The sequence below is a fragment of the Vanellus vanellus genome (assembly GCF_965231255.1).
Source record: "Vanellus vanellus genome assembly, chromosome: 9".
NCBI classification, from domain to species: domain Eukaryota; kingdom Metazoa; phylum Chordata; class Aves; order Charadriiformes; family Charadriidae; genus Vanellus; species Vanellus vanellus.
Genome location: NC_138914.1, coordinates 5139799 through 5158642, shown reverse-complemented (window position 1 = coordinate 5158642; position 18844 = coordinate 5139799). Strand labels below are relative to the sequence as shown.

The following is an 18844-nucleotide window of genomic DNA, read 5'->3' as shown; positions in this document are numbered from 1 at the left end:
CAGCGCCGCGCAGGCCTAAGAGCGCCACGGCACCGCCCCGGGGCGGCTCCCGGCCGGCGGGGCCCGGGCCCCCACCGCCACCGCCACCGCCCGGCCCCGCCTGTGTCCCACCGCGATGCCCTCTCACACGCCGGGGAAAGGCGTCTGGCAGGGGCCTAACGCTGCTGCTGCTGCTGTCAGCAGCCGCTGTATATTCATTGTTTCTCCAGCTAAAGATGATGTGTATTTAATACGTTTAATATCAGAGTCTGATGGCAGAGGAGGCCATGAAGCAGCCGTCCCAGGCAAGGAGGCACAGGGGGTGTGCGTGGAGCATTTGCAGGGAGACCCTGCTAGTGCGGTGATGGCCCCAAACCATCCTGTGTCAGAGGGAAAGGCCGGTGCAGGCAGCCATAGAATCACAGAATGGTTTAGGTTGGAAGGGACCTTGAAGATCATCGAGTTCCAACCCCCCTACCATGGGCAGGGACACCTCCCACTGGACCAGGTTGCCCAAGGCCACATCCAGCCTGGCCTTGAACACCTCCAGGGATGGGGCCTCAACAACCTCTCTGGGCAACTTGTTCCAGGGGCTCACCACCCTCACAGTGAAAAATTTCTTCCTAATATTTAATTTAAACCTGCCCTCTTCCCGTTTGAAGCTATTCCTCCTCATCCTATCACTGCACACCCTAGTAAAAAGTCCTTCCCCAGCTCTCCTGTAGCACTTTTAGGTACTGGAAGGGGCTCTAAGGTCTCCCCGGAGCCTTCTCTTCTCCAGCCTGAACAGCCCCAACTCTCTCAGCCTCTCCTCACAGCAGAGGTGCTCCAGCCCTCAGATCATCCTCGTGGCTCTCCTCTGGACACACTCCAGCAGGTCTATGTCCTTCTTATGTTGGGGACTCCAGAGCTGGATGCAGTACTCCAGGTGGGGTCTCACGAGAGTGGAGTAGAGGGGCAGCCATGGTGGTTCGAACCTCAGCAGTCCCTGTGAGAGCGGGACGGTGAGAGGCTCCGTCAGCGCTTTGGCACTTCACCCCCCATGGCTCACTCGCACGCACGCTGCCCCTGTGCGTGCCCCTGCTGCGCTACCATGCCGGGCAGCTAAGGCCTACCCAAAATGGAGGCCAGTGGTAAGCCAAGTGTAACCGTGGTACCAGAGGTTGGCAGCTGCTTTGCACGGCTCCATCTGCGAACGGTTTAGACCCCTAAAGTTTAGTAGCCTGAGGCCTGAAGCGCAGCCCCGGTCAGCCCCTTGTCTGCGTCTCTCACCCTGGGGAGGGTGAAGGCTCCTGCCTGTGGAAGCTGCTGTACGACAGCCCGCGGGCAGGTCCCGCCGGCCTCAGCCCGCCGAGCGCTGATGAGACAAAAAAACACCTGAAAACACAGAAGTTGGAGTTGGGGTGTTCCCGCCACGTTGCCATGGTGACTAGCGCCCCGGCCCCCCCCCCCATAGGCCCGCGAGCGCGGCGGCGCTCTGGCAAAGCACCGCCCACCGAGGCGCCGCGGGGCATTGTGGGAAGCAGAGGGAAATATGGCGGATGGTGAGGAACCGTAAGTGCCCTGTATGTGTGTGTTCGGCCGCCCCTTCCCCCGCTTCCCGGGGATGGGTGGGCCCCGGGGTTCCCTCTCCCTCCTCCCCGGTCTCTGTAGCGCGATACTGACCCTTCTTTTATTCTCTCTCTTTTAGGGAGAAGAAAAGAAGGAGGCTAGAGGAGCTGCTGGCGGATGGGTTAGTGCGGGGCTGCGGGCCAGCGGGCTCCCGGCCCGGGGCAGGGGCAGGCAGCGCTTGCTGAGGGGCGGCTGGTAGGTCAGGGCGAGCCGCAGCCCCGCAGGAGAGGTGTGGGCTGGGAGGAGGCTGGGGGTTAGCTCAGGCCTGCGGGGCCCGCTGGGGAGCCGCTGGTAGGGGTGGCCGTGGGTGAGAGGCCCGGCAGGCCACAGGGGGAAAGTGGCATAGCCCAGGGCCGGGGCGGGAGGACGGAGCCGGAGGAGAGGTGTTAGGTGGAACGGTGTGAGGAGGGGGAAGGCGAAAAAGGGTGCTTGAGCAGCGAAGACTGGGGAAGAGAAATCTGGGGAGAGGACCAAGGGGCTCACCCGCAGTGGGGATGGGAGTTGCGGGCTTGGAGCTTGGCATGAGTAAAGGCTGGTGTGCTGGAGAGCTTTGTGACAGGAGTGGAAAAAGCTGCATTGCCGGTCAGGGACCTGGGGAGGGCCTCTAGGCTTAGAAGCAGGTGACTAAATTTTGGCTGAAAATTAAAAATTCAGGCTACAAAACAGTTGCCTGTGCTTATTAAAACCTTAAATTCTATGCATCTGTCTTAACGGCCTTGAAAACTAACACTTCGAAATCTTTAACCTCATCTGCTTCCATCCCCTAACTATTTCCTTGCATCTGCTTGTGGCCCTCTTCCCAAATACCACTGAGTGGATCTGCCTGCCCGAGCGGTGGACTCGCAGGCAGTGCGTGTGTGTCTTGGGGTGAGGGTCACAAAAATCCTTGGGCATGTTGGATTTGGGGGGTGCATGCCAAGTCCCTCAAAAGCATGGAGCTCTGGAGATGTGAAGGTGGTAGGGAAAAGTCTGGGCCTAAAGCAATGTAAGGACTGTGGTGCTCTGATGCTTTAAACAAAATATACAATTCAAGTAATTCAATGAAATGAATAAGAATTTTGTTAAACTCTAATGATACAGATACCTGGTAATGCTGTAAAAACACAAAAAATAAATACTTGAAAAAATGTCTCTGAAATTAAACATAAAATCTCAGGTTGAGTTATTGATGTTTTTCAGATCTCCACAATGTCCAACCCTGTAAAAACCAAACTGTAGTATAATCGCAAAAGTGAAACTAGAACTTACCATTTTATCACTTATAAAGGAAAATACACATCTAAGGAGTACTGCTACTTAATGGCTGTTTATATAGTCCATGACTGTATAAAAAGATAACAAAAGTTGTTCTTTGTGTCACCAAGCATAGCTTCTGCACTTGTTTCCAGAAAAGTTAAAAATTATAATACAGCCCATAGAAGCAATTATTGTGGTGTATATTGACCCATTTTGTTTGCTTAAGTCAGAGCTTAATGTGCATCCTTAAAACTGGTATACAACAGATGAATTCAGTGGTGGGAGTGTTGTATTTATTCACACTATTTCACATTATGTGACATATGTGTATTTTCAAATTGTTGTAAAAACCGGGGGAGGTACAAAAGTGCAGGTGAGAGATCAGAAGACCTTTATGAACATAAATAATTTTTTTAGATTTTCTTGAACTGCTAATACAGTAAGTTAACTTACCTAAAGTCAACAGTTAACCAGGAATGAGTTCAGTCTGCAATCAAAACATCAGCAAATTTTGATGTATTTATTCCTGTACTTTAGTGAAGTTTTTTCCTCTTATTGAAAATCTTTTGCAAAATTATTGCCTATAAGTTAAAATTACTATGGACATACTGTGTTGTCCATCTTCTGAATTTTATGAGGATAAAGGCATTTGCTGTCTATGTGTTTTCAGTACGTTTTCCTTTTATTTTGAAATGAGTCACCAGGAAGTAATAATACATTCTAAATATTACCCAACAGTTATTGATACAAGTGTTCTTCATATTACTTCACAGTAGGAAGCAAATAACACTCCTTATCAATGATGACACAACCTTTCATACTCGGGATTGGCAAAACTCTTTTATTAGAGGCTTAGTTGTGTATTAACGTAGAACATAATCATTCATATACATTGAGTGGAGTTCCTATTTAAAAAGGGATGTGTGCTCTGTTGAGGAAGGGCTTGTTCTATGTAGGCAATGATCTTATAGTAAAAAAATTACTTTAGTGAGCTGATTTTGAACCATTCCAGTAAATCTCCTAAGAGTTTAAATTTATAATTATCTACTACTAAAAGTCGCCCGTGGAAGGGGAAAAAAGGGTATTGGAGTATTTGATGTAAATTTCTGTCTCAAAAATTTAAAAGAAGATAACTGCAAATGTTATTTTTTTAAGTCAGATTGCTACCACCGACAGGCTCAGGAGATTACTGAAAAATGGGGGTGTTCTAAATTACATAGTACTGATTGAGGGTGAAGAGCATTCAAGATTTGTGTTGTTCTTAATACTTGTTTAAATAAACTCCTATGAAGATTCAGACGAGACAGTGTTGGTGCGATACTGTTATTTATTCAGTGCCTCACAGTTGCAATTACGTACTGATAATTCTGAATGTGATTTATGAACTTAAAAGTCTGTCAAAAAAAGGATACAAGATGACTGAAAAAAACCCAATCGCACTCAAAGCCTAAAGGGAAAACCTCCTTTTCTTTGTCCTATTTAAATATGAGGAAAATAAAAGCAAAAAGACTAGACCCTTTTTTCACTTCAGGTCAACTTTTACTGGTGACAGCTACATCAGGGGGATTTATTGAAATGCCAGGGTTTTTTCCCCTCCATGCATATTTGTATTCTTGCTTTCTAGTTCCACAAATAAAACCCACTCATGCAAATGTTCCTGCACATAACTTACATGCATAAAAAATATGCAGATGCATTTGTATGAATGGTGAATAATTTAGGTATTTTTAAGATATATAAAGAAAAAAATACATTTTAGAGGTGTGGCTTTTTCTCTATGATTTTCAGCTGAATTTACTGTGTTCTGTGCAGAATGGCTGTTGATGGTGGGTGTGGGGACACTGGAGACTGGGAAGGTCGCTGGAACCATGTAAAGAAGTTCCTCGAGCGATCTGGACCATTCACACATCCTGATTTCGAGCCAGGCACTCAAGTGAGAAACACTTACTTTAAATAAAAAGTTTGTAGTGTGTGTTGCAAACTAATGTAAGCAGTTTCATTAATTGACCTCCAGCAGTGTATGGATACTAGAACTGCGTGAAAAACTTCTATTTTAATCAGTTGAACATTATGTTGCTAGAAGAACGTATCGAATTCTTTCTGTAAGCTTGTATTTCTAAATTGTATGCTGTCAACTACAAGCTTGCTGTCATATATATAAATGTATAACAACATGTGAATTATGCTGTCTTTGAGTTCCACATGAAAAACAACAGCATTTGTCACTCTATTTTAAAGTAATTAGATACAGTAAGGAATTTCTTGTACTTAAAGAAGGAATTAAGGTTAATATGAGTACTTAGAGAGTTGGGAAAGATGTTTAGTCGGGAAAAGCAAAATTTAGACTTTATTTCTTCTGTTTTCCTTTTTGGTACATTTTGTTTCAGAGCTTACAGATGAATGTATTTTACTGTTACCTTTTTAATGTACTGTTCATTATTTACTGGTTTGAGGCTGGAATCTAGTCGAACAGTTCAGAGAAAGCAGTTATATGGTTAAAAATGTTCATTTTGTTTTGGCCAGCAATGTTTTCTGTCTGTTTAGATTTATTTTGTAGTATGTAAAATTTTTCGAGGAAGAAAACATTATCTCCTTAAACCAAATAATAATAAAGGTGGACCTTGCTTTTTTCTTGGTCAAAATTAATATAAAGAGAATTACTGATACCAACAAAGGTCTTGCTTTTCTGTAAGTTGGGATATAGGAACTGCATGAGCTCAACAACTGATTAAAGTCCTGTATGTAATTACCTCTGCAAGCACGAACTGTTTTATTGATCTAAGTTGTTTTACATGAAACTTATCAGGCATTGAAAATTACAATAACGCATTTTAAGGATTATGAAGCAAAGGACAAATTATACTTTTTCCTATTTAGTGTATTAACTTTTTCTTTTGTATTTTCCACAGGCTCTTGAGTTTTTGTTAAGCACGTGTAAAGTACTAGTTATTGGAGCAGGAGGATTAGGATGTGAACTCCTGAAAAACCTGGTAATTACTCAGTTTTTACCCTTTGCGTCTTTTTTTTTCCTTGAGGAAATTATCTTTTCTGTTTTGCTAATTTGGCATTTTTGATTGTATATAGATACTAAATTTCTAAGTTCTAATCAAAATGTATAAAATATGTGACAATACAGACAATAAACTTGAAGAATACACTTTGTTAATAAGCTTGAAAGGTGGTAATCTAATGTGTAGCATGTCAGTTATTTAGCTATCTTAGAGCTTTTATGAGGGACAACATAGTGCTGTTTGTGAAGTGCAGACAAAAATTCACCTGCAGCCTTAGATATGGTCTAATTTTCCCGAATTACCAGATCTAGGAAAATGAAGTAAACTAAGAACAGATCACGCTCATAAGGATACAAGGAAGCGTTTCAGATACAATGTCTGAAATGTATCTTTTCAGACGAAAAGCAATACTTTAAACTGCCATAAGTAGCTAGTACAAAGTTTAGTATTAACAGTGAAAAATGAATTTAATTTCAGCTTATTTTACATCTTTAGATTAATTCAAAGTGAGGTTAGCATTGCTGGAATTATTTGTGTTCTTTCATAGTGAAATTAGTAGAGCCAGACTTTCTGTGTCTGTAGTGACCTTCACATCCATGGAATTTGGCCTTCCTGAGTAGTGGCTCTCAGTTTTTCCAGTTCCCCAAGATTGGTAAATGTGACGTTGTCTGCAGAGCCTGAACACTCCCTCAGAGTTGCATCTTTGTTGCTCAATTCGGCCTAAGTAGTGGCAGCTTTATTGAGTCATATTGAGTTTTGCTGTATGGAAATGGCTAAGGAGGAATAGGTAATAGTGTAAGAACATGGAAGGAATATTACAGTACTTTCCCTTGTGTACAGATTACCAGAAGGTATTCTGTATTTTTCTTGATATGGTGTTAGTTTATAATGGATTCTCTCATTATGTGTTCTGAAAAGCATTTTGAAGTGTTTAAACTGCAGTCACAGGATCACGTGCTGTCAGATATTTACCCAGTAAATGTGTATAAATTTAATTATCCTATTAATGTGGGTTTTTTATTCTCACGGACGCTCATATTTATCATGGTGTGTCACTGTTACCATCCTGTTTGAGTTTGGTAGCTTAGACTAATACTGTACTTTTCCATGCTCCTATTTTATAATAAGAATTTATGTCTTTGCAGATTCCATGGAAAACGTGTGGATTGATATAATAACTTATGAAATAACTTTTTTCCTTAGTTTGTACTAACATGCATTAGTGTACTTTACTATAATGTTTATGTACTGCTATTTCAGTATTTCTATGGATTGCCTCCAAGCTTGAGATGATTGATAAATCAGTAACCTCATTTAAAGCCAGGCATTCCAGATCCCTTAGCTTAAGAGTTTTACAATTCCAGCACTTGTGTATAATTTTGTTCTGATTGCTGCTTTGTTACTGCAATGCTTAGGCAGGATTTTACTTGAAGAGACTATGATGGCTTCAAGGCAGTTTTCTTTCTTTGGGAATTTGTTGCTAGTGAATTTAAGCTCTGCCCAGAGCTACTGTTTTATGGATTTATTGGGACATAACACATGCAATCTGTCGATAGGTCATTGAGAGGGACGATTTGTATGGGATAAGGGACTTAATAAGTCTGCTGTGTGCACTTAGTTCCCATCTCTTCAAAAAGGTTTTAAGTTACCATGATTTATTTTTATCATTTTCAGAAACAGAAGCTTATAAATAAGTCTAGATTCTGTTCACATGTATTCATGCCTTTGGGACAATGAATATAAATTTGATAAAGAGTCCACTTTGTATGTTCATGATATGCCAGGCTCGCTTTTCTCTTTAGCAGGCTCTTCCACTCTGCTTTGATAATATTGAACAAAAGCTGAACATTTATCAATGAAACAAAATGATTGTTCAGCACTGGGGGTATCCAATATGACATACAGAAATTCTTGCTCCTTTTCTTACAGAAATTAATTCCGATGCTGAAAAACTTTAGTCTTGTTCATTTGTTTAATCAGTTTCCCGACAGCATTTTAAATACTTATTATGCATGGGATGGCTCTGTGTGTTCAGAAAATGGAAAATGAAAAGTTTGGAAGTCTTTATATATAACAAGATTGAGTCTTAAAGGAAAAAAAAATAGGGGACATGACTTAAATTTATTTGGGGTCACTTGAGAACATCACAACACATTTTCTTTCTCTGAACCCAATGTTTTACAGCATGTATTTTCCTTTAACCACAATTCTCATTGCTGCTTTGTGTGTGACAGATGTTACTACTTTATAAGATCAGACCCACAGTACAATTTTAAGTCAATTTTACTTGTAAGTTATTTGCCAACTCTAGTGATGGGCTGCATGCAAACAGAGAAGGTGGAACTTCAGTCAGAGGTTCAGCTGTTCTTAGATAGTGAGGTGACTTTCTGTGTTTGCGTTCTGTTCGAGCGTGGAACACAGTGGGGAATGATGGCTTATTTTGAACACTGATTTGAGGATGGACATATCAGACTCCTGCCAACTGTGAAAATGGTCAATGTTCAAAAACTTAAAATTTTAGAGGAATTAAACTTTGTTTTTCTATTTGTGCCAAACAAGGCAGTGATATGGTATTTCTTCAAATGCTGTGTTGTGTTCTCCTGATGAACACTTTTGATTTACTCCAGTTGTGGGGGAATACTGCAAATTCCCCTTATAGATAGCCCACCGATGACTTCTCTGTGTTATGTCTAGGTAGGCTAAAGCAATACTGCATTCAATAGAACATTGTCTTTGACCATTAAAATGTTTCTAATTCCATCTGTCTAAATATCAGCATTTGCAACTCAACAAAGAACATTCTTTTAACAAAGAACAACCATATAGCTGTCAGCACAGAGAATGAAGAGCAAATGTTTGTTCCTCCAAAGGTTGCTTTTTTGGCATGCGGAATTAATTCTAGAGCGCTGTAGGCATTTAATTTCCTATTTAATGAAGTAGACTATCTTTTTTCACAGGCACTGTCTGGTTTTAGGCAAATCCACGTCATTGACATGGATACTATAGATGTTTCTAATCTTAACCGACAGTTTCTGTTTCGGTAAGTGATATTTTCATGATTTGACTTTTTTTTTTAATGTACCTAACCAAAATATGTGAATATGATCATTATTTTGGTTGAACAAGATGTAATTAAAGATTACTGAACTTTCATATCATAATAGTTCTTATAATTAATTAAACATTGTGTGTGATTCCTTCTTGTTTTGAGATCTGTGGTGTCATAGTTTGAGTGTGAAGAAAATTAACATACATTCCTTACTATTCAAAAGCAGTTAATGACTAATGGAAAAGGTGACACCAAAGAATAATGCACACAGATTGAGATATCAATTTTTCTGGTACCCTTTTCTTCCAAGCAAAATGAAAAATTGTTGGCTTTTTGGTGCTGATAACTGTGGCTATGTGGACATATTTAGATACCTTTAGGGTTCTCATATCTGATGCTTTACAGGGATGCCTTAATATTATCCATATCGATAAATTGTCCTACAGTAACAATTAGTCATTTAATTCAGTATTGCAATGCATAGAGTCTGGAAAGGTTGAATTTACTAAAATAGTGCATTTGAAATTGCATGGTTTTTTTCCCCAGACCGAAGGATGTTGGGCGACCAAAAGCAGAAGTTGCAGCAGAATTCCTAAACAGTCGGATTCCCAACTGTGCTGTTGTAGCGTATCCTTTTATAGAGAAGTAGTAGCCCCGAAGGCTTCAAAAAACCTAGAAAACTCTGTAGGTGGTAAGAATATCTAAAGTATTTTGCTGCCATCCTCTCTTTTTCATGAAATAAAGAACAGATTCATTCAGCTGGTGATTGAGAATTCTTTCTCAGTGGCATTAGCATACAGGAAACATGCACGGGGAAAGAAGGCTAAGCTTTAAGAAACTCTTTTGTATGTTTCCACTGAGTCTTTTTATTCAAATGAAATATCCTAATTTTCACAGAGATAGTGGAATTACAAGTTTATTCTCTAGAGTGTTCTGAGTACGTACTGGTAGGAGACTTTAGTTCAGAAGAGTAGCACTTACTTACACAGGACTTTGTGAGAACATATGTTTTGAGCTACTTAAATAGTTTGCCTGCTGAGCTTTCTCCTGCATGTGACTATCACGTTGTGTCCTTTACGTGTTTTGTCAGATGCTACAGCTTCAGCTGTGGGAATTTTGAATCTTTCAATCACTTAGTTTTTTAAAAAAGTGTCATATAAAATTATAGTAATAAATTAGATAATGTTTTTGCTTTAGGTTAGCAAATAGAAAACAGTAAACTTAACTACTTAATGCATATATTCCTTCACTGGGCTTACATTCAGATATTTTAAAAAGATTCAAGACATGGATGAAAGCTTCTATCGACGTAAGTAGTAGTTGTTTGCCTGCCAAACACCCGCTGGTGCTTTAGGGGAATGTTGCAGTTGGTGCTGCTTGCTGCTTTTCCTGCTAGTTGGTTTGCTAATTATTTTAGTCTTCTACAGTGTACTGGAAGTAGAAGTAACAGACAGACAAAACTTAAATGCATCTGTCATATAGATAATCTAAGGTAGATAATCAAATTACAGTGAGTTCCTCTGGAATGTTATGGACAGAATACTTTGCTTAAGAAGTAAGCATTAGTATAGACTTAAAATGATGATGTTTTTTCCCCCTTAGAGTTTCATATTATTGTTTGTGGGCTGGACTCCATAATTGCAAGAAGATGGATAAATGGCATGCTGGTAAAGTCTTCAATCTTTTTAAAGCCTGGTTATTGCTTGAGTATAGATAACTAAAATTGAACAGATTTGTGTAGAATGTATCATTAAAATGAAATGAGGACTGTTGAAACTCACAGCTTTCTGTATCTATTTCTGTTGTCTTCTCTTTTTTCTTTTTGTGAACAGGATAAAATGCATGCTCTTTCCTGCCTTTTTCTTGAGTGTTAGCCAACATTTGTGCAGTGCCCTGCAGGGGTAATTTCAAAGTTAAACTGCATTGTTTGTGGCCTTGTGCAGTTAGCTTTTGAAAATCGTAAGAAGGGAAGTTCCACAGCCTCTCGGGATGCTCCCATTGTGAACATTTTTTTTTCATTAGCCAAACAGTACTTAACCTGCTGCAACTTGTAAATGTCATCTTTTGGACCCCCGCTGCTACAGAGTAGTAGAAAGCTGGTCATTGAACTGGGTAGTTTTATCATTGTGAATTTGTTTATAAAATAATGATCTTGAGTATTTACCAGTAGTAAAAAAACCCAACCAAAACAACAAAACAACAAACCAAGAATCAACCCCCCAAATCCTTCAAACCAACCGACCGTTTGTTCTGGTATACTATAAGGAAATATTTGTATTTATTGGGGGGTAGGGGGAGGAGGAGGTGGAGGGTGAAGATGGTAGATGACGTCTTGTGCACTGACATACGTAGTGTTTTATACACTATGTACGCTGAAAATGAACTGTATGTTAAGTATTCAATTTTGTGGCATATCATGAAGAATAGACTTTTTAGGATTTTATTTTCTTCTTGCAACTTGTTTGAAAAAGCAAACAAACAAAACACAATTCCACCCACCCCCCTCCTTTATTTGCTAGATGTCATTTTTACATTATGAAGATGGTGTACTGGATCCAAGTTCCATCATACCTTTAATAGACGGAGGGACAGAAGGTTTTAAAGGAAACGTTCGTGTGATTATTCCTGGTATGACAGCATGTGTTGAATGCACGCTTGAGCTGTATCCACCACAGGTAATTGCAACCAGTGATATTTCCTTTTTTTTTATTGCTTGTTTCTTTTCCTAGTACTATACATAATGTGTTACATTCTTCTGGTTTTCTTGCTCTTCCTGCACTAGGTCAATTTTCCCATGTGTACTATTGCATCTATGCCCAGACTACCAGAGCATTGTATTGAGTATGTCAGGATATTGCAGTGGCCAAAGGAGCAACCTTTTGGAGGTAATTAGTATATTACACTGGTGCTAAACTGACATTTCTCTTTTTACCTAATTTGTTTTGAGCTAGGTATATGCAACTACTTTTATAAAACACTATTTACTAACTTTTAACCTTATGTGTCTCGTCATACTGAATTTTAAGCCTCTGAGCTGGTGGTAGATTTTTCTCTTCTCAGACCCGCTCGCCAGTTCCATATTTGTTCATGTGTTTCTCTCTAACACTGCACAATGTCTTCCCTGACTCAAAATGTAACCTGTCACAGCCCTATAAATCAGTGAAGTTAAGATAGTTTGTATATAGAATGTGTTAGAACTTATGATGTTTGTAGAAATTATATTTTGAAGGAGGACCCAGGGAACTACAGACTGGTTAGTCTTACTTCAGTCCCTGGTAAGGTAATGGAGTGACTCATTCTGGATGTCATCTCCAAACATGTTGAGGAACAGGAAGTTATTGGAAGCAGTCAACATGGATTTACCAAGGTTAAATCATGCTTGACCAATCTGATAACTTTCTATGATGTTATGACTGGTTGGCTGGATGAGGGGAGAGTCGTAGATGTCATCTGCCTTGACTTTAGCAAGGCTTTTGACACTGTCTCCCATAACATCCTCATTAGGAAGCTGAGGAAGTATAGGCTGGATGAGGTGACAGCAAGGTGGATTGAGAGCTGGCTGTATGACAGGACTCAGAGGGTTGTGATCAGCGGCACAGAGTCTAGTTGGAGGCCTGTAACTAGCGGTGTCCCCCAGGGGTCAATACTCGGTCCAATTTTATTCAATATATTCGTTAATGACCTGGATGAGGGGACAGAGTGTATCCTCAGCAAGTTCGCTGCTGATACCAAACTGGGTGGGGTGGCTGACACCCCAGATGGCCATGGTGCCATCCGGCGTGACCTGGAGAGGCTGGAGAGCTGGGCAGAGAAGAACCTAATGAGGTTCAACAAAAGCAAGTGCAAGGTCCTGCACCTGGGGAGGAAGAATGCAAAGCACCAGTATAGGTTAGGGGCGGACCTGCTGGGAAGTAGTTCTGAGAAGGATCTGGGGGTCCTGGTAGACAGTAAATTATCCATGAGCAAGCAATGTGCCCTTGTTGCCAAAAAGGCCAATGGAATCCTGGGCTGCATAGGGAAGAGTGTGGCCAGTAGGTCGAAGGAGGTCATTCTCCCCCTCTACTGTGCACTGGTGAGGCCACAACTGGAATACTGTGTCCAGTTTGGGCTCCCCAGTTCAAGAGGGACAGGGAACTGCTGGAGCGAGTCCAGCGAAGGGCAACTAAGATGATTGAGGGATTGGAGCATCTCCCTTATGAGGAAAGGCTGAGAGAGCTGGGACTCTTTAGCCTGGAGAAGAGAAGGCTGAGGGGAGACCTTATTAGCGCTTACACGTATCTAAAGGGTGGGTTGAAGGAGGATGGAGCCAGGCCCTTTTCAATGGTTCCAAGTGACAGGACGAGGGGCAATGGGCACAAGTTAGAACATAGGAAGTTCCGTTCAAATACACGGAAAAACTTCTTTACGGTTCGGGTGACAGAGCACTGGCACAGGCTGCCCAGGGAGGTTGTGGAGTCCCCTTCTCTGGAAATTTTCAAGACCCGCCTGGATGCAGTCCGGAGTGATGTGCTCCGGGCAATCCTGCTTTGGCAGGGGAGTGGGGCTGGATGATCTCTAGAGGTCCCTTCCAACTCTGAAACTCCGTGATTCCGTGATTATTTAAAGTGTCGAGTTTTAGTGGCTTAACGGGGTATTTGTTTTAGCCCAAATTAAAACAAAGGGATTGGGGGGGGTGGGGGGGGAGAACACTGTTTCTGAAGAACTCTTATAACTGTAATTTATTCTTAACTTTGCTGTAGAAGGTGTTGCATTGGATGGAGATGACCCTGAACATATACAGTGGATTTACCAGAAATCTTTAGAAAGAGCATCACAATTTAATATCAAAGGTGTTACATACAGACTCACCCAAGGTAAGGGTATGGCATTTCACTAAGTTTGTGGCATTTGTGATTAGACTGGATTGGCATTCTTTGTATTTGTTATGACTAAGCTGGAAGCTCTACTGAGAAAGAAATAGTTATTTTCTCCCTTAACATCTTAAAACAGAAACAAGCAGCTTGTTTCCTGTGCCAGCACAAATATTTTATGATGAATCAGATGTTTAGGCATTCATGATGAATCAGAGGAACTTATCTGGGACAAAACTGAATATTCTTTTTGCCATTTTATTTTTAACCTGGAGCAGCTCCACAATTTACATTACACTGTGACCACTTTTGCTGGGTCAAAGAGTAGGAACAAAAGAATGTGATTGCTTCTTTTAGCAACAGCAACGTTTTATGCCAGTTTAGTCTGGTTAAGACTATAGCATCTGTGCTTTATGGCTGCGTATGCCTCTGCAAGCACTTGCAGAGTGCTGCTACACATTTAATCAGCATTTTAAATGCGAACCAAATAGAAAAGAAGTGGAGAATCTCATGCAGAATCTCCAGAATTTGTGGTAACTTCTATTTGTTGACTTGTAGTACTGAGAATGCATCTGAAATGCTGGGCTTGAAATGCCACACTTGAGTGCTGTAATTGATGGCTACCAACTCTTCAAAAAGGATAGGCAAGGAAGGAGAGGTGGTGGGGTGGCCCTCTATGTTAGGGGCAGTTTTGAATGTCTGGAACTTAACTTAACAGTTAACATCTAGTTGGACTAGATGATCTCTAGAGGTCCCTTCCAACTCTGAAAATTCCGTGAACCTCAGTGTGTGCCTTTCTGTCAAAAAAGGGGGATCTGATTCCTTGTGTATCTTCCTCAGATTCCACCTAGTGTATTGCAGATGGTATTTTTCTTTGCAGCAGTTTATACTGGCTTCTCTAGTGGTATCTTTTTGGTACAGATAAATGTGAATTCCAATTATGAAATATAATAACGTACATGCAAATGGCTGCACAGTTTTCAGCATTTGGAGATGGCTTCATTATAAAGTACATAGCAGAAAGAAGGCCAAGATAAAAGTTTTATGCAGGTTTTGTCAGGTATGAAGGGATACAAGTCAATAATGAGAAGCCAGAGGAACTTCAGATTACTTAGGAATTCTCTGTTTTTTTGGCACGCCTGAAAAAAGTGAACCTCCTTGTTCCTGATGTACAAACTTGTATGCAAAGAAAATCTTGCTTTGTATCAGTGTGTGTGCTATGCTGTTGGACTGGATAGGGTCAGTAAGAATTGTTGGATGAAGATGCCAGTACGGTTTGGCAAGCCTGTTCTTGCAGAAGGAACACCAAAACCAATTATCTTTCTTTTATGCATTTCTCCGGTTAAACAGGAACAGAATGGAGTTTTAAATTAATTTTCAGTGCTAAATGCAGAATACTTGCTTTTAGAATTTGTTCACTAGTTCTCTTTGTGTGATACCTTCTTTTTCTCAACACACTTGATTCATTCCTAAAGTAAAAAAAAAAAAAGCCAAAGTACATGACCAACATGCTGTTCTACCTTATTGTTATAGAAATTACTGGAAAGTTTTAAGTACCTTTGGGTGCACCCTTCTGTAATTAGTCTGGCTAAAAGTTGTATCTAAGTATAGTTTCTTGAAAAAGACAAAGTTGTATGTTTGATTTTTGCAGGGGTGGTTAAGCGGATTATTCCAGCAGTAGCTTCTACAAATGCAGTAATTGCAGGTATGCTAAAATAACTCAATTCACTTCTGCTTTAGAGACTTTAGAGTTTTGTAAGGCAAGTAGAGTTTTGTCAGTTTGGAACAGAGAACTCGGGGAGGATAGTTGTAATTTTTAAATGGGTCTGATTTATTCTTAGAGTCTCGTTTCTGTTTTCCATAGAGAAACTGCGTGTGTCTATATAAATTTTAAGCTCAGGTATGACTGTGGGAGTGAGCAAATTTTAGATTTAAAAAAAAAAAAAAAAAAAGAAATTGCAAAACACAGTATATAAGCTTAACATAATCTCAGGTGAGTGCCAAATAGTGTTATAGCATAGAACTACCAGCTGCCTTCAGATGTTTATTTTTCTCTTTGCAAATTGTTATACTTGTTTTTTTTTTTTTTTGGTCACTTTAGTACACTAATGTCTGCATGTTCTGAGGTAGAGCTAGAAAGTGAAGAAATCGTTTGTTTTTCTCATTCCAGCTGTTTGTGCCACTGAGGTTTTTAAAATAGCCACAAGGTATTTCATTTCTTATTAATAACATACATTATTTCCAACATAATGACATGTATTGACACTGACATATTTGTTGTTATAGCGCATACATTCCTCTAAACAACTACTTGGTGTTTAATGATGTGGATGGATTATACACATACACTTTTGAAGCTGAAAGAAAGGTTAGTGCCATTAACGGCTTGCAGGCTTGTTTCCTTGATTTTTGTTGAACTTCGGCAGTTTGTGTGTATTTCTGAAACCGGATATTGTATCTCTTGGCCCCTAGCACTGAATAATAATATTTGTGAAGTTTTAAAATCAGAACCTACAATGCTACAATGTTACTAGTCTGCTGCTTCTCCCAACTATTGTTGGCAGCATGTAGGATTTTTTTTTTTTTTTTTTTAAAAACTTCAGTGGTTTGGTGGCGGATAGTGATGACAGTGGTGGTCTGTCCATGTAGAGTAGCAGGACTGTTTACCTCCAGATCAGCGGATGTTTTATTTGATGTCCTGGTAATGAAACCTTTTCTTCTGCCCATCAGTTTAACAAAAATTATTGCATAGTATGTGTAATGGCATAATTAATTGTTGCCTGTTTAGCCAGAGTTTCTTAATATTTGGAAAAGTAGCTTCTGGTACAGGGAAGTTCTTCAGACAGCTGTTTCTGTGTTGTCTGCTCATGCAACATTGTGTCCTCGTTTGAGGACAGTGCCTAGCACAGCCCAAACCACCACCGGTTGGTATCTCAACTGTTTCTGCTATGCTACCTGCAGAGGAAAACAGTACTTGATGTTTTTGAAAGTGAATCCTGAAGATTTCCCCTGTAATACAAGAAACATGGTTTACAAAGTAAGGTATGCAGTCTTAAGAAGACTCATAAGCAAATCTTCTCAAAAAGAGGTTATGATAACCATTGATTTGAAGGTCCATAGGATTAAATTTTATGTCACATGAAACTTGTAGTTCATAAATACTTTGCTGCTGTTGGGAGACAGTCAAACAGTGACACACTTTGTGAGGAACTGGGTTTTTTCATTAATATTTGCAACAGCATTAATATGTCTAGAGATAAAACTTTTAAAAAAAAACACTCACAAATAGTTTTGAGACTTTATTAGCAGCATTTTAAAAATCATAGTTAACGTAACGTGCATTCTTGTGGTATTTTGTTGTAGGAGAACTGTCCAGCCTGCAGCCAGCTTCCCCAAAACATAGAGATTTCCCCATCAGCTAAATTACAGGAGATCTTGGATTACTTGACAAATAATGCTTCATTGTAAGTGTGCAACTATTCTGACTTATTAAATATCTTTTTGTAGTTTAGTGTTTCAAAAAGGTAATTTCTAAATGTGTTTTTACCTGATTGTCTTGTTTTTTTAAAAAATGTTTTATATATAGGCAAATGAAATCTCCTGCAATCACAGCAACTATGTATGGGGGAAATAAAACACTTTATTTACAGGTAATCTCAACATATGTAATTGTCTTAAATAATTTATTTAAGTTTACTTTCTTGAATTTGAAAGGAAATGTTTTGACATTTTTTCTTTTTTTTTTTTTGTTTTTGCAGACAGTAGCTTCAATTGAAGAACGAACAAGGCCAAATCTTTCCAAGACACTAAAAGGTATCATGCAGTTGTCACATGCAGATTTTCAAGATACTCCTCTGAACAGAGTCAATCAGTTTCATCCATCTGCATGTTTGCATGTTTGGCTTTATTTTACACTATGCAGTAGAATGTGCTTCTTTATCCTTTTACATGCAGTAAAGCTTTTGCAGGTTGCTCAAGGATGAGCTTTGAATTGCTTAAATGTGAAGTGTGTGTAGATGCAGAGGAAAACATTGCAACAAAGCAGGCTGACAACTGATGTAAATTAAACATACTTCAGTAGTGTGTTATATATTTCTTGAGGAGTTCTGTTAGTTTCCTGGTTGAACGAGATGAATATTAGTTTAGCTAGTGAGCTGTTTGCAGCTTTATTTCATCGTATTTATGGTTTGTGAAATGGCATTCATAACTTTTTGGTTTTTTTTAAATTTAAAAAAAGACAAGCCATGTGGGTTTGCTGTACTTAAACTTTTATTTCTGTTTCAGAATTGGGGCTCGTGGATGGCCAGGAACTTGCAGTTGCTGATGTTACTACACCGCAGACTATGTTGTTCAAACTTCACTTTACCACTTAATTTATTTATAAGTGAACTGCATATACAGTGAGAAATCTGTACTCACCTTGTGAAACAAGCGTACTCTGTGGGTGTTAAAGCAACCCGAAATGTTCATGTTAGTACTAGCATTTTTGAAGGTTAGGTAAGACAAATGAATCACCATATTTCAGAATTGTACGTAGAAGCCAATATTTGGTGGATTATATTTGTACAAATGATTATTAATGTACAGAACTCCAATGTATAGGGATACACTTTTTTCCAGTTTTTGTTGTCAAAGTGTTAATGGTAATATACTTACAGGCACATGGAAATCTTAAGGTGGCCAAAAGTCTTGTTTTCAACATATGTGTGGACGTGTACATTCAAAGAGAAGACCCTTTAGAAGGAACCACAGTGATCTGGCTTTAAATTGTAGCACTCCTGTAGGCTTGCTGAGTCACCATAAAACCAAAAGAGGGCAGTAGATTAAAATGGGCAGGAGATTAAAATGACCATTTTCCTCTTATTTGGTCTTGATTTGGTCAATTTTTTGAAAGGTGTTAAGTGTGGAAGAGATGACTTTGTTTCCAAGGTGATCAGCTGTAGGTGAAGACATGATGTGTCCCCTCGCAGTCCCCAGGCAGCCGCGGTGCACAGTACGCAGGGTTATGTTCAGGTATCATTGGTGCTGTTAAGGTATTTATTAATAAAAAAAATCATAAATACACCTTCGTTTGTGGTTTATCAGTGGACATTCAAGACTGTTTATAA

The 18844-nt window shown here is 39.8% G+C and overlaps 1 protein-coding gene across 3 annotated transcripts; it reads left to right on the top strand.

Annotated features, from left to right (window-relative positions):
- Nucleotides 1-1506: 1506 nt before the first annotated feature.
- UBA3 (ubiquitin like modifier activating enzyme 3) lies at nt 1507-18791 on the top strand. 3 transcript variants are annotated; one of them, XM_082487483.1, is made up of 18 exons: nt 1507-1544; nt 1670-1711; nt 4639-4759; nt 5736-5816; nt 8795-8877; nt 9433-9513; nt 10152-10195; nt 10489-10553; nt 11406-11561; nt 11669-11771; nt 13626-13739; nt 15388-15441; nt 15907-15943; nt 16023-16104; nt 17100-17200; nt 17323-17386; nt 17495-17549; nt 18021-18791. In XM_082487483.1, exons 3-18 carry the CDS (start codon nt 4640-4642, stop codon nt 18107-18109), a joined length of 1329 nt encoding a protein of 442 aa, XP_082343609.1. In that variant the 5' UTR covers nt 1507-1544; nt 1670-1711; nt 4639; the 3' UTR covers nt 18110-18791. The 3 variants fall into 3 exon arrangements, with proteins under 3 accessions (XP_082343609.1, XP_082343608.1, XP_082343607.1); XM_082487481.1 differs by having other exon boundaries at nt 1513-1533; XM_082487482.1 differs by lacking the exon at nt 1670-1711 and having other exon boundaries at nt 1509-1533.
- The last annotated feature ends 53 nt before the right edge of the window (nt 18792-18844 follow it).

What these genes read in the sequence shown, in the direction of transcription:
- UBA3 (XM_082487481.1), top strand. Translation starts at nt 1,514, where the DNA reads ATGGCGGATGGTGAGGAACC. An exon ending in AACCGACAGTTTCTGTTTCG is followed by an intron (nt 8,878 to 9,432) that starts GTAAGTGATATT and finishes TTTTTTCCCCAG; the next exon opens with ACCGAAGGATGTTGGGCGAC. An exon ending in TACATACAGACTCACCCAAG is followed by an intron (nt 13,740 to 15,387) that starts GTAAGGGTATGG and finishes TGATTTTTGCAG; the next exon opens with GGGTGGTTAAGCGGATTATT.